Below are 13,242 nucleotides of genomic sequence, written 5' to 3' on the forward strand. Positions count from 1 at the left end.
ACATGAGTGCCAAAGGACATCCACCCATTTTGTAAAAACTAAATGTGATTTTGAAGTGATTCAATATTCTGAGTCTGTTAGAAAGTGAAAAGGATTAATGATTGTAGAGATAAAAAGATGTGATTATTTCACACAGAAATCATGCAGCTGTGCCTTTTACAACTAAAACGCTGTGGTAGTTTATGGACATAAAAGCACATATTGAAGGATGCTTTCATAGAGAATGAGAAACAGAGGACAATAAAACAAAAAAAATCATGACTTTAATGTTATCCTATGATTAGTTCATAGGGTAGGAGTAGGTATATTTGATATGTTGTGGACCTCACAATTATGTATTTTTCTGTCCTGGTTTTCAGGTAATTGATGTTGTGTCCATGACAAACAGAAATGAAAGAACTTTCATACAATTATCTCTCCACTTGAACTTTCTCAACTGGCATTCTCATGTATATAGTTATTGGGGATAGAGGTAATACTTTCAAAATGTTAGAACAAAAAGCAATGGATAAGAGAATGAGTAAAAGAATCCTAGGGATAAATCAAGAAGATGCCGCAGATTATTCTTTGCAATTTTAATTCTATCATGGATGTAAACATGTATACATGTATTTATAGTCCATTGTAAAGAACAAGTGATGCCCTTTAACCTGGTATTGAAAATAAAAATGTTTAGATCAGTGAATACATACGAACCAGCTATGTCATGATTCAGTATAGGTTTTGAGAGGCATCAGAAAGTTACACTCATTTTTTTGCTTTTGCCCTCTGCCAGGAGGACAGCATGTTCCGAAGAGGGCCTTCCTCATCTTTATTCCCAGAATGAGCCAACAACACTCAGAGCAGAATCGCAGGGGATCCACAGTCAAAACATGTAATATCAGGGAGACACAACCATTATAGTTGTAATGCACTGAGATTCGAGGTTATTTCTTTTTTAACTGCAAGGAAGCTAACTCTTGGATGTCGGCTGTATTTTATTTTATTTTATCATTGCTACTGTCATTGGACTAGTATCCTGACCTGTAATGTGTACCGTTCTACCCAGGGAAAAAAAGGTACATTTATGGCAAATATCTTTCTGGTCATTCAACTTCCTTATACCTGAAAATCTTATTGTGAATGTCTATTTTGCTTTTGTGTGAGTTTTACTTATCAAAAACTGCTATTTGAGTAGAAATTCTTTGCACAGGAATAACCAGTGCAAATATAGCTTAAATGTAATTGTTTGTAGTTTTACTTTTGATGTATCGTTTTAGTTAAAAAATGTTATCCTATTGTTAGTAATAACAGATCATATTATTCATTGTGTTTTTTATCCCTTAAAAAACTCCCTAAGTTTTACTATATTTTAAGTATCACTGTCCTTTTGAAATTTTATTTCACTTTTCACAGTGTTTTACTTTACTCTCACTACTAATGATCATCCTTCCCTAGCTTAATGTGTTAAAAGGTATACATCCTGACATGCATCTTTCCACTAACGTAGTGTTGTAGAAAAAAATGGTGTTTTAGAAACATATAGAAGGGAAAAAATTCTAGAAAAATAGGCTTCTAACACGGAGCAGAGGCAAATATATAAAGACAGTAAAAAACAGACATGTTGGCTTAACACCAATTGGCATCTGCAAGATATTTTTGGAAGGAAATAGCTAGCCTTCTACAGCTTTGACAAAGAAACATAATATGTTTTGCAAAACATTCCAAAAGAAAACAACTGATCTTATGATTATTAACAGTTATCCCCCCTAAAAAGTCTGAAAAATTTCTAAATGAAATTGCCCAGATACAATAGTCTCTATAGAACGATGACATGAAAGAAGAGTAACTGGAAATATATTTCCAGTTCAAGGATAGAGGGAACAGAATACATCCTGAATGAAATACAATTAAGGTACTTCTATTTTGGAGCTGCTTATAAACAATGCTATAATGAACATTTTGTTATGTAAAATTACAGACTCTTGCTATTGTTTTGGTAAAATTAATTCTCAGAAGCGAGATTTCTGGAACAGTTAAGTACTCTCTAAATTTATATAGATACTCTAAATAGTGCTGTTCAAACTTAATGTGCATGTAAATCACCTGGAGATCTTGTTAACATGTTTCTGATTCATTAATCAGGGATGGAATCTGAGATTCTGCATTTCTAACAAGCTACAAGGTGATGTTGATGCTGTTGGATCATGGACCACACTCAAGTAACGAGGCTCTAAACCACAGTAAAATTTATTACCAATTTAAATGTCTGTCTTTATCAGTGACCTGTGTGTTCCTTTAAGGAAGGTGGTGAATCTTTGCACTTTTATAGGTAACTCAGTACATGTGTGTCAAATAAATGGACAGGTGATTTATCTGTCCTATTAAAGTGCTACAAAGAACAAGAAAGTACATAATCATATTTACAAAATTCTAAAATTTAGCATTTATCTTTTGACTTAGTTGCCAAGAACGCTATTATTAAGATCAACTGACATAGCAATTTTAATTTCATCTTCTTTGTTATCTTATTATTTTTATAAATGGGCTCAAATCACTTTAGTAGCAGCTGCCTTATAAACCATAAAAAGTGAATTAACAATATTATTTTAATTTCAAAGTTTTCATTTTATTTACCAGATAAACATGAGAGATAGGGATAGCGATGAGAGAGTGAAAGAGAGAAAGGACAGAGACAGAGAGATGAACTGATATAATTAATCTTAAGTAGTATGAGTAAATATTCGGTTTAATACCAGTAATGGCAGTACCATTATTTTAATAATTCCCTGGAATATAAAGCTTCAGAAAATTGTTCTTTTCTTCCTTTCAGTTCTTTTTCTTCAACAGAATATGTATTCTAATGGAATGCATACATTCCATGTATCTTCAATTATTTATATTTAATTAAGAAATTATATATACATATCTTGGCAGATTAACTTCTTTAAATTACACTACAGATAAACTAAAAGGATTTGTACCTCCTAAGAAGAGACAAAGTGAAAATGAGAAAGACAGCTGTTAATCTATTTTGAAAGAAGATGGTACATGACATAGAATTAAAAACTAACTGTGAATACTTTATACAGAATGTAATTCACATAGTAAAAAGTGAGAATTGAGTATTTCTGAAATTAAATAAGGATATTTGGAGTCCTATACTTACAGGGATGCTAGAATATAGGGAAAAAAACTAACTAATTTTCTACCATACCCCAGCTTACCTCTGTTTTTTCTTTGAGAGATATACACACAAAAAATATGTATCATAAAACTAAATAAACTACCTTGCAGGCATAGTTAGTTATATACTATGTAGTTATATACTATGTAGTCACTGAGGTAATACTTGTTATTTTAAATAATTGCCCTAAGTAAGTTAATTTTACTCTGGACCACAATCAGGCATTTTTTTCACTCCAACAATGAAGAAAATACTTTCTATATTTAACAAAATTAAATACCTGACAAAATATTTAAGTTGAGCAATATGGTAACCGCAGATACATGTTCAGAAGAAGCACTTTCAGAAAAAAATTTCAAAAACAAACTTGCATGTGAAAAAAACAATGTAACTCTTTCTGCTAAAAATTTAATTATGGCCTTTAAAACTATGCATTCAAAGCCAGTGGTGAAAATGGAACTGTTTTTATGTTGCTGAGAATGAAAAATATTCTTTAAAGTTGTAAATGAACAAATCTTAATACATTATCCAGTTGCTCCTAGAATGAATTTTGGTCCAATAAAAAAAAAAATCTCTATCAGGAAAAGAGTACTTTGGAGAGAAGCTATTTTGCCTCCAAAGTCCTCACTGTGTCCACATTCCTGACTCCACCCACAGAGGTGTAGTGAGCTGACAGACAAGCTGGGTGTCGGGAAGGGACTGGCATGAGAAACCCAGCCTTTTGCTCTTCTTCCTCTTTAGGATGTGCTGTCCGGAGAGCAGAGCACCTGTTTCCGTCAGCTTCTCACTGCCTTAAGCTTTAGAGAGCCAAGTCTCACCCAGGAGGTGTTCACATTCTCATGTGACGGTGAGTGGCTGAGGGCTTGGCCTATGGACTAATTAGACAAGTCTGTGTAATTCTGGAGGTGAAGATGAGGTCACATTTAAAATTACTATAAATATTTTGCTATAACATTTTTATAAATTTTTAAATGAATTTTTGGTTTTCATCTTCCTTAGTCCTTTGTCCTTTACTATGGATCTAAAATCCTGATCTGGTACTTTTAGCAAACACCCTCTGTCTGCTCAGTAAGCCCAACAATTTTAAGGTCTTTGTTTTCATTCACTTATTATTTTTTTGTATTTCTATATTCACTGAAATAAAAGATACACTTTTATTTCAGTGTTTGTCATATATTGTATTATAATGAAATATATTACAAAAACAGTCATGAAATATATTCCATAGCTAGAAATCAATATACCCCAGGAGTGCAATCTATTTCAAGATTGATTCTTTAAATTGAGTAGCTTATTTTAGATTTTAAACAGTGATGGAGTTTAGATATCATTATCCCAAATAGAAGCAAGCTAAATTACTATATTGATAAATAGTCTGGAAGCTATAAGATGAAACAAATAGGGAAAGTGATATATATTGAAGAAGGTTTTTTATGAATTATTTTTCCCTATAGGAAGATAATTCAATCACTGGCTTTATCTATCATAAAATATCCCATTAAAGGCTTCAAATATGCTATCCCAAGTTTTATGTCTAAGTCAATAATATGATGTACTAAATAACTCTTGGGAAAAAAAGACATTTTTCATTTATTTCCTTTTCACTGCTTTAATGCTGGTAGAGAGTATTTTGCACTCAACTTGTTTTGAAAAATGTTTAAATTTAGTTGAAGATCTAGTTACTTAGGAGGCATCTACTTATAAAATAACTGGCTTTTTCAGATGCAAAGTAGTATGTATAGACTGGATAAACAGCAAGGTCCTACTGCATAGCACAGGGAACTATATTCAATATTCTGTGATAAACCGTAATGGAAAAGAGTATAAAAATGTATATATATATGTATAACTGAATTACTTTACTGTAAAGCAGAAATTAACACAACATTGTAAATCAACTATATTTCAATTAAAAATAAAAAATAAGAAAATAATTTTTTTAAAACTGGCTTTTTGTTAAAAATATTTGCTTCTATACATGACACCCTCAGTGTGTTAATATTAGAGTTGTTCCTCAATCTGGGTCAATTAAGGAGAGAGAAAGAGAATTTGCTCAAGTTAAATACCACCAATCTCAATTTTTTAAGAAATAGAGTAATACAATTTCATGTTCAGTCAGGTAAAACATATGAAATTAAAATACACTTAGAGCAACAAAAAAGACAGTGTAGTTACAACAGCAATAATTTAAAAATTGCCTGAAATCAACCTAGTATATATTTTAATTGCAAACAGTTTATATCCTTAAGCTACTTAACTAATTTCATGCATTTTAGCTAAATTATTAACATCACCCAACAGAGAGATTCCTGAAGGAAAATATAAGTAACATTTAAAGACAAAAAGAGAATTCCAATAGAAAATACCAGGAACAATACATCCAAAGAATGGTCAGAGATTAGAAGGCAAGTGAGAGTGGCAATTCTATTCTTTCCCCCTCCCCACCATTGAAGAAATTGCTTGAACTAGACTTTTAAATAACTGAACTAAAGCAATTTTGAGAAAGCGTATTGTCATTATTAATCAACCCAAAGAAGTGATTTACCACAAAGGTTTTTATAAACCCCCTTTATAAAAACAAACAAAAAACATGCAAAACAAAAACTATTTTAAGACAACAGTGTGGCATTCATAATGCGGAAACAATGAAATAAATCAAAATGTCACTGTAATTTTGCTACTAAGGAACAAAAATGTCCTTGAGAATCATCTGTACTTTTGATCTCTTCTGCCTTCCCCCTTGTCCTTTCCTTCCTTTCTTGTTTGAAGAATACATTTCATGTTCTGAAATTCTTCTGGGAACTCTGTATTGTTGATACAATGGTAACGAAACCTAGGATGTGTTTCAAGACCACTGAACTTTTTAAAAGGAGATGTTATAGAAATAATTTAATTTTCACTTTTACTTCAGATTTTATTACATTAATAATCATTGTCAATACTAAGCCAAATAGACACAGCTTTCAAAGAATCAGTTTTCACAATTATGGGAATATTTTGTCATTGTTTTGCTATCCATACTGCTGTAGTAACAATAGCAATAACATTAATTCATGGCATGTTTATGCCAAGGACATTTTCCTACACTTACACTAATCTTCCCATGGCCTTGTCACACAGGTGTTACTCTCCCCCTTTCAACTAAAACAACCCCCTAAAAATCAGTGAAGTTACTTAACAGTTTTTAAAGTCTCACAATTGGTTAAAAAAAAACAAAAAAAGGAGCCAGGATTCAACACCAGGCTTGTCTGATCTCTTTATCTCATTATTTTAGTATTATTCATTTATGGAGGAAAGCAATGGAGAGAGAGTGCATATTCACTGCTAACCTTTCCTCTCCTCTTGAACCCCCTACATCTTCTGCCTTTAATTCCTTAGGGTTACATGGCAGACTTGTTTCTTTGGCTTATCCAGGGATCTCTCTTTCTCCACCCTCTCCATGCCTGGCTCTCCTGCTCTCCCTTTCATCCTGATTCTCTCCAATTCTGCATCTATTTGTTTAACTGACCTTTTTTGGATCCATGGATTTTCTTTCTCATTCAGTCTTCTTCCTGAATTAGATCTCAATTATCCTCTGTCCATTTCAGAGTTTTGATGTTTATCTAGTGGACTGGGCAGCCTCAGCCTCCTAGCAAAGTGTAGTTTCACTTATTTTCATTTAACAAGTATGTAATGAGAACCTATTGTGTGCCAAGCACTACTATAACGTTGACTGAAAAAAATTCACAACCTAAAAGTTGAGAATTAAGTTTTATTTGGTAGACAAAATGGAAGACTTCAGCCCGAAACACAGCATCTCAGAGAGCTCTGAGGGATGGCTCCAAAGAAGTAAGGGCTGAGCCAGGATATATAGGAGTTTTGCAATAAAAGCAGGTAGTGGAACATCAAAAGATTGCTGTTAATTAAAGAAAACCGGACATCTCAAGTTAATGAATTTAGTGCTTTTCTATTTATGGGAAGATGCAAGAGTCTGGGCTCACTGAAATCATTCCTCTGATATGCACCTTAGCTATCTAGGGCCACTATCCTGCTTTTCTCCATCCTGAGTCCCCTCAGGGTGCACAGTCGGAGGCAGCTGCAGTGGCTGTTGGCCTGATGGCCGCAACATGCTTTGTTTACTGATATGGCAGGAGACATTTTCCATCCACAATAACTACGTGAGTAAATTGGTAACAAATATAGGCAAGATTCCTGTTTTCAAGAAAATAAAAAATTTCACATAATAATAAATACTATGAAGAATGCAGAGTGAGATCATGAAGTAGTAGAGAATATTGGTTGTCTATGGGCACTGTTGCTGGTAGGATGATTAGAAAAGGTCTCTCTGAGAAAGTAACATTTGAGCAGAAAAATATGAAGTTTCCTTGTGGCTGAAACATAGAGCATGATCAGGAGAGAGAACAGATGAGGTCTGAGATGAAAGCCAATGGCAGAGCATTCATGTGGTGCCTTAAGAAACCACAGAAAGACATCTGGATTTCATTTCAACTGGCTAACTGTAGGTTTTAATTAAAACAGAAAATGATTTGACCCAACTCAAGTTTAAAAGATCTGTGTGAAGGATGGACCTTAGGAATATTCTAAGAGAAACATGGTGGTGACTTGGTGTAGGGACACTGCGGTGGAAGTCAGGAAAGAGTTGGATATGAGATATATTCTAGAGGAATAAACTGACGTGACTTGGTGACAGACTGAACTGGCAGGTAAATGGAAAAAAAGACACATCCTCTAAGACTGGGAAAATGAAGAGCATTTTCACACTACCTCACCATTGGTGTGAACTAGCCTGCCCGGCTTCAGTAAACTTAACTGAGAAACTGACAAGGGAGCAGGGAATCACTGTTTTCATGGTGATTCCTATCCAATTTTGTCCACTGCTCCTATTATAGAAAAAAGTAAGATCTATTTAAAACGGAATGTTTGGACATTATTTAAAGTCCTACACAAAAGTAAATATACAGAATTCTGGGGTATTTATAAGTTTTAGAAAAATGTCATTTTCTTCCTATTACACACTATCTCCCCCCAAATCATTTAATGTATTCAAAATACTGAATTATACATCACCATGATAAAACACACATTTAATGGTATTACATCACATTGAGGAGGGTGACATTATTAATCTCTACTTTCATATCATGCATCTTCATTGATATTTATTTATTACTCCCTTCACATCATATATCAACTACAATCAGAAATGTTAAAATAGCTCTAAAAAATGTAATTTTAGAATTTCAACATTTACTTTGGGACCTTTCCTGCTCTCTGTAACCTGAAGTCCCAGCTGTGACCTGATTGCTTATTATTCAATTTTTAAATAAAATTCGGCTCATCACCTTGCATTATAGAGTGTAAGAACTATGCCTATATTTAACAGAGGCTATTAGTTTGTAAATTGCTTTCAGGCAGAAACTAAGTGAAAATCCTCTACCTCATCATTGTGATCACCATACAAGATATTTAGTAATAGCTCAATAAATGTTTTGATTAAAAGTTAATGAATAAAATTTAGGATTATTCAAACTGCAGTGATTTGGATGAATCAAGACTTTTCCTTGACTTATACAGTTTTATGCACAAGCACACACAGGCACAAATATTTTCAAAGAGTCGTACCTCCCAGAGTAGCAGATAGCAAGAAATGTGTCCCATATTTCTTGATAAGGTTTTCTGTGATTTGCTGAAGGGTAGGTCGACGTCCCAAAAGTCTTATGTTGCGGAAGAATTCAGGGGCAAGAGGCAGAGGGGAGCCAAGGAAATTTCTTCTCTCAACTGCAAGGTTATTTACTTTCCAGCGGCCAAACTCCCTGAAAAGCAAATTTATTTTTATTCATAAATACATAATCTATCTGAATGTTTTCATTTGAAAAGTTCACTTGATAGTTTCGTTGGGGTTACTACATTACAATGATTCTTATTTGTAATAATACTTCATGTGCTATGAGTAAGTAGGAGAAGCAATATTTAGAATTTATGTAGCTGGAGTGAATATCCTGAAACCAAGTCATGGAGAGGAAAAATAAACCACTTAAAGCAACAGACTCCACTGATTTTTTTTCCAAAGGAAAAATGATTTCAGGGCTTCCCTGGTGGCGCAGTGGTTGAGAGTCCACCTGCCGATGCAGGGGACACGGGTTCGTGCCCCGGTCCGGGAATCCCACATGCCGCGGAGCGGCTGGGCCCGTGAGCCATGGCCGCTGAGCCTGCGCGTCCGGAGCCTGTGCTCCGCAACGGGAGAGGCCACAACACTGAGAGGCCCGCGTACCACAAACAAACAAACAAAAGATTTCATTATGTATAGAATATTAATGTAGAATTATTTTTTAAAAGGGAAACTAAAGTAATATTTTACCATTTTCCAATGGAAATTGAAAAAAGAATAAATTTATTTTCATCATTAATGATAATTTTCTATTCACTTTAGAGTGGGAACTTGTCAAACCTCAAGAATACTAAGGCACTGTAGAAGAATTTTTTAAAATATGATCCAAAGAAAAACTTTTTTTATAATAATTATTGTTTACAACATAATTTGAAGCCCCAATTCAACTTAATTAGTAATTACTCAAGATGCAAAATAACTTTTAAGGTGGATATGGTCAAATTAGAGAAGTAGCAAATATGATTATAAAAAATTTATGTATAAAAAATGTATACACTTATATTAAGTTAAAGTCAACCTAATAATAATTTAGAAAATAACTATGGTGAACTGGATTGCCTGATATCAACCATACAGATTTTTTTCTGAGGAGCAGTCTGATAAAATCTCAAATACCTTCCACAGAGAAGACTTCCCTCTACTAGATTTAGACACTCCTACGTGTGTAATTTAACTGTTACTACTTAGCAAATAAAATGTTGATTAAATATTGTATAAATACTTGCCATACTTATTTATATTTTTGCCTCCAAAAAATTCCTGGAATGCACCACGAAAAGGTGCATGATAGATACATCTGTGAACCAGACTCTGCATGGAGTTCACATTCTAGAGAAAGTTTTAAAAATAAATAAAATAAAGATGTTAAGTTAAATTTTAAAAACATCCAGATTGTGACAAGGGCTGAGAGCTACCACAAACAGACTGCTGTGATGGGCCGTAGGGCTGTGGACAGGATGGCCCTATTTTATTTTAAGTGACCTGAGAGGGCAACTCTGGAGAGGTGGTATTTGATACTCAGTCTCTAAAGGTAAAATAAAAGAGGCTAGATGTGGGGAAGCACCGAATAGATTTACACAGAATAAGGAAAAACAGTAAATACTTCCAGGACCAAGAACCATGCCCCTGATAGAGTCGCTTGCCATGAATAACTTGTTCCTGTGACACACATCTGGCAGCCACACAATCCATCCAGTCTTTTGGAAGTTAATTATAAGATAAGATTCACTAAAGAATCTAGGTAAGGCCTTGGCCTGAAAATAAGTCAACTTAGTGTTTCCTTCATTGAGAAACTCTCGCTATTACCTCTGCAAATCAGCTGATCCAAACAGTTTTGAATAGTATTATTCTACCAATGGTTCTCAAATGTCAGCACCTATCAGAATCACCTGGAAACTCCACCCCAGAGTTTCTGATACATGAGGCCTCGGGTGGGGTCAAGAGTTTGCATTTTCAACAAGCAATGCCAGTACTGCTATTCTGGGGAACACACTTTGAAGAAAACTACTGATTAGGTAATTTGGTGTGTTGTTTTGAAAATTTACTCAAAGTGCTCTCTTTTCACTAAATCTTGGGCTTTTAGAGATACTATACTGGATTTATTACTTCATATTTCCTCAGAAGAGAGTAAGAATGTCATTGTTATTGTTCCAAACTTAATTGGTATCAGTAATTTTTTGTCTTTTCATCTTGTAAGAAATTTACCTGAATGTATTTGTGCATGTGTGTGTTCGATATATATGTAGAATATACATATGTAAATACATATTCAAAACTGTGAAGGAGAGCATTTAAAATAAAATATTTAAGTTTTAGTATTTTGTGAATATAAGGTATATAGTAATACAATGCTTCTAAGAAGTTGTTTATTAAACCATGACCTAAATAATAGCTGCTCATTAATTTCCAAACTTTTCCCTCAAATATTTACTTTTTTATTTGCTGAAAAAACTTTATAATTTTATCAAGGGATAGTAACATAGCTTGAACCTAAAGTTGTGGTATATCTTTTTCAATGGTTTAAATTACAAAATTTATAAACTCATATGTATATTTTCATAACTTAAAATGTGAGTTGCTAAGTGAAGTAATTGGACTTAAGTAACCAAGAAGATTATCAATGGTGGTATTTTACAACCCATACAAACTCTCTCTAAACTGCTGAGTATTTCTTGCTAGATGGCTGTGGGTAACTACATATTGGGAGAGTGCCATTCTAGCCTCCCTTATTTTTTTAACAATTTGTAAATATATAATACCAACCTGCAATCAGTACCAACCCATGATCTATTCTGACTTGAAATATTTGCAACTTTATTTAGTTTGTTCCTCTTAAATTTGACAAAGAATGGATGTAATATGAAAGAGCTAGAACAAATTTACATCATTTTCTGAAATCAGTTTATAACATTAATTTAACAAGAAAATTTATTAATGGTTTGCTACTTATTGTCATAACTACCAGATATCTTAGTAGTAATATAGATGAATAGAAGAAAACCTCTGACCTCAAGGGTTCCAAAATTATACTAAGTGAAGTATAATATGAATGAATAAATTGCAATTCAATGGCTTTACAATATTTTTATGTGCAAAAATACAAGTAGGCCAGTAGCTTATTGAGCACAACCCCTCTGCCCAATTCCTTGATATAAATGTTGCTAATCTAACTCACTTCGAATATGTTTTCTCTTCCCTTATATTCACACACTTCAGAAGGCTATAAAGAGCCTAAGACTATGGACAACCTTCCAGGGAGCTTTCTTCATCTATCAGGTGCTTTTTATTACCACAGTATGTTAACCTCAATTAAGTTTATGGTCTCAATTCACCTTTTGACATTTCATTGGGACAAAACACTTTGCCACCCCATCTGGTTAATTTATCCTCTCTGTCATGCAACACCAAAAGTAAAGGACAAACTCTTTGGAAGTATCACCAAACTAAGACTATAACTAAATCAACCAATCAACTAACTAACTGAATGAATGAATGGATTTTAAAAAACAGGATTGTTAGTAACCATAGCAAATTGTTTTCTTAATTTTCAGAGCTTCATCTAAAATTCTTCTCCTAGTTTTTTTTTAAATATTTTCATATAAAGAATGAAGTAAAATATTTTACTTTCTATTGTGTATATCCCAAAAGTATAATTTGAGTAGAAAAAAAATGTTGGTTTGAGAACTGAGATCTCTCATTTCCACTCACATTTGGTTTATATTGTAATGATATATGATCACAGTTATAATCTCCATATATTTTGGTGAAAGCCTAGTTAGTACAGAAATCATCCTGAGAAGTGATGATAAGAGCACTTTAAGTAAAGGAAATCATCTCTGGACAGTTAAGTACCACACTATGAGCTGTGGACATAGATATGAATACAAATATTGTGTCTCTTACCTGGGCACAGGTATGATTGCATTTACCCGTGTGGCCATGCAGCTTCCTTTGACCAATAAAGTGTGAGCATGTAGGTTAGCCTGGACCCTCAGCCTGGGACTTTGATCAGCAAATATGATTCGAGTTCCCATCCTTCAACCACTACCCCTGCAGCTTCTTAGGATGAACAAGAGCATGAACTAAAAAAAGAGATCTTGCCATGTAAATCTACCAAGATTACAGAGTTAGTAGTTGATTTCCTTGCTTTCTAGCAAAGTCATCTAGTATACCATGGCTGATGTAGAGTATTTTGACTGTAGGGTAACTTGAGAAGGCAAAAAGGAACTAATGGTTGTACATAAATTAGAAACATATGGGCACAGTTTTTTTTCCCTTCCTTAAGAATAGATCTACTTCAGTTGGAACTAGACCACGCACTCATTAAATTTTGGAAAAACAAAGCAATGGAGTGCTGAATTGAAAACATGCTGTCTGGTATGATTATCATAATGAGAGCATTTTACCC

The 13,242-nt window shown here is 33.7% G+C and overlaps 1 protein-coding gene across 1 annotated transcript in view; it reads right to left on the reverse strand.

Annotated features, from left to right (window-relative positions):
• The window catches only part of BRINP3 (BMP/retinoic acid inducible neural specific 3), a 415,997-nt gene that overhangs the window by 211,122 nt on the left and 191,633 nt on the right, over positions 1 to 13,242 (reverse strand). Inside the window, exon 3 of the mRNA XM_060011102.1 lies at positions 8,789 to 8,979. Coding sequence (XP_059867085.1) covers positions 8,789 to 8,979 — 191 coding nt within the window. The remainder of the gene's footprint in view (positions 1 to 8,788; positions 8,980 to 13,242) is intronic.

Source organism: Delphinus delphis, chromosome 1 (genome assembly GCF_949987515.2).
Source record: "Delphinus delphis chromosome 1, mDelDel1.2, whole genome shotgun sequence".
Classification (NCBI taxonomy): domain Eukaryota; kingdom Metazoa; phylum Chordata; class Mammalia; order Artiodactyla; family Delphinidae; genus Delphinus; species Delphinus delphis.